Genomic DNA, 1700 nt, shown 5'->3' with positions numbered 1-1700 from the left:
TCACTTTGTAGACCAGGCTGGCCTCGAACTCAGAAATCCGCCTGCCTCTGCCTCCCAAGTGCTGGGATTAAAGGCATGTGCCACCACTACCCAGCTATTACTTCTTTATTCTCAAACCTTAGTTTTTAAGTCAGTTGCCTCCTTGGTAGATCAAGCTGGGTTCCACAGACTAGAATCTGTGATCAACTGTTATTTTAAAATACTGTGTGCATATGGAGGTGAATTAAGCACAGCTCAGAGCTTTGCCTGTCTTGAAGGTGACAAGAGTGCGTTACGGCCCAGTGGGCTGCGACTGGGGACTCCAGCATTGACATCTCGAGGACTTTTGGAAGAAGACTTCCAAAAAGTAGCACACTTTATCCACAGAGGTAAGGATGAGATGTTGCAAGTTCACTGTCTTGCTTGTGTGTATGGAGTTCCTAATGTGTTTTAGTACCTAAGACCCAGACATTGGTCAGAGCTGGGGGATAGGACAACAAAGCCACTCTGGTCTACAAATCCCTCTTGTATGAGGTTTATAATTAATGTCACTGCCAAGGGACACATCCCAGAATCACCTGAGGATCATTGACACCTATGAGCTATGGCAGGATATATGAAGGATATGTGAAGGAAGTTCCACATGACACTGTCTTTTGCACAGGGATAGAGTTGACACTGCAGATTCAGAGCGACATGGCCACGAAGGCCTCACTGAAAGAGTTCAAAGAGAAGCTGGCAGGAGACGAGAAGTTCCAGAGTGCTGTAGCAACTCTCCGGGAAGAAGTGGAGAATTTTGCTTCCAACTTCTCACTACCTGGCCTTCCTGACTTCTGACAGCACAGCCTGTGTTTGCCACGAGGGTAGGATTGTTCTAGGACCCTGTGAACTCTCTTGAGGCTGAGAAGTGGACCACTGAGCTGTACCACACTTGGGTGGGTGTTTCTGTTTACCTGCTTTCAAATACTTTGGGAACAGGTTATTAAGGACTTGAAATTTGAAACGTTATGTAGCCATTTATCTCCTCACTCATGCGTGTGAGGCAGAGCTATTAAAGATTCCAGAATCGTCCTTTGCTTACTCGGTGAGTCCTGTGGCAGGTAAGGAAATGTTCACTTCGCCCTTGTGTTTTCCTCTTCTGTTGCCCAGAGGAGCATTGAGTTTTCTGTCTAAGTTTGAGGTTATAAACTAGGTAAGTGTATAAGCAAGAAGTTAGTGCTAAGGCTGGAATGACAGCTCTGCACTTCTGGCTTAGGACCTGGCTTGATTCTCAGTCACATGGTGAATCACAACCATCTGTAACTTGGGTTCCAGAGAATCAACACCCGCTTGTGGGTTCTGAGGACAGCAGGCGCACATCAAGTACAGGCATACATGTAGGCAAAATGGTGTTACACAGAAATTTTGTTTTAAAGAAAAAAATTACAGTCAGCAACTTAATGTACTAGAAAGGCTAGGGAGTGTCACGTAGAGATAATATACATATTCTGTATGTGTGATACCCTGGGTTCATGACTAGGACACAGACACAAAAAAAATCTCGTACAACTGGCTGTCTCCATCGGTGTACGAATCCCTCCCTGGTTTAGGAATCAGCAGAGGCTACCTGCCTGAGATGAGCAGCTCCTTCCTGCAATTAGGAACCCAGGCGCCACCTCCTGAAAGAGTCTTTATTTTTACATCGCTGAATTGCAAACCATCAGTAACTTTTTAATATGGAC

At 45.4% G+C, this 1700-nt stretch overlaps 1 protein-coding gene across 3 annotated transcripts in view; it reads left to right on the top strand.

Moving 5' to 3' along the window:
* The window catches only part of Shmt1 (serine hydroxymethyltransferase 1), a 23199-nt gene extending 22292 nt beyond the window's left edge, over positions 1-907 (top strand). For all 3 annotated transcript variants that reach the window (XM_029545756.1, XM_029545757.1, XM_021211862.1), the window contains 2 exons: positions 258-368; positions 644-907. In XM_029545756.1, the coding sequence (XP_029401616.1) occupies positions 258-368; positions 644-816 (284 nt within the window). In that variant the 3' untranslated portion in view covers positions 817-907. The remainder of the gene's footprint in view (positions 1-257; positions 369-643) is intronic.
* Positions 908-1700: the final 793 nt, after the last annotated feature.

The sequence above is a fragment of the Mus pahari genome, chromosome 14 (genome assembly GCF_900095145.1).
Source record: "Mus pahari chromosome 14, PAHARI_EIJ_v1.1, whole genome shotgun sequence".
NCBI classification, from domain to species: domain Eukaryota; kingdom Metazoa; phylum Chordata; class Mammalia; order Rodentia; family Muridae; genus Mus; species Mus pahari.
Note: the sequence above shows the minus strand (reverse complement) of the source record. Positions and strands in the feature narration are given on the sequence as shown.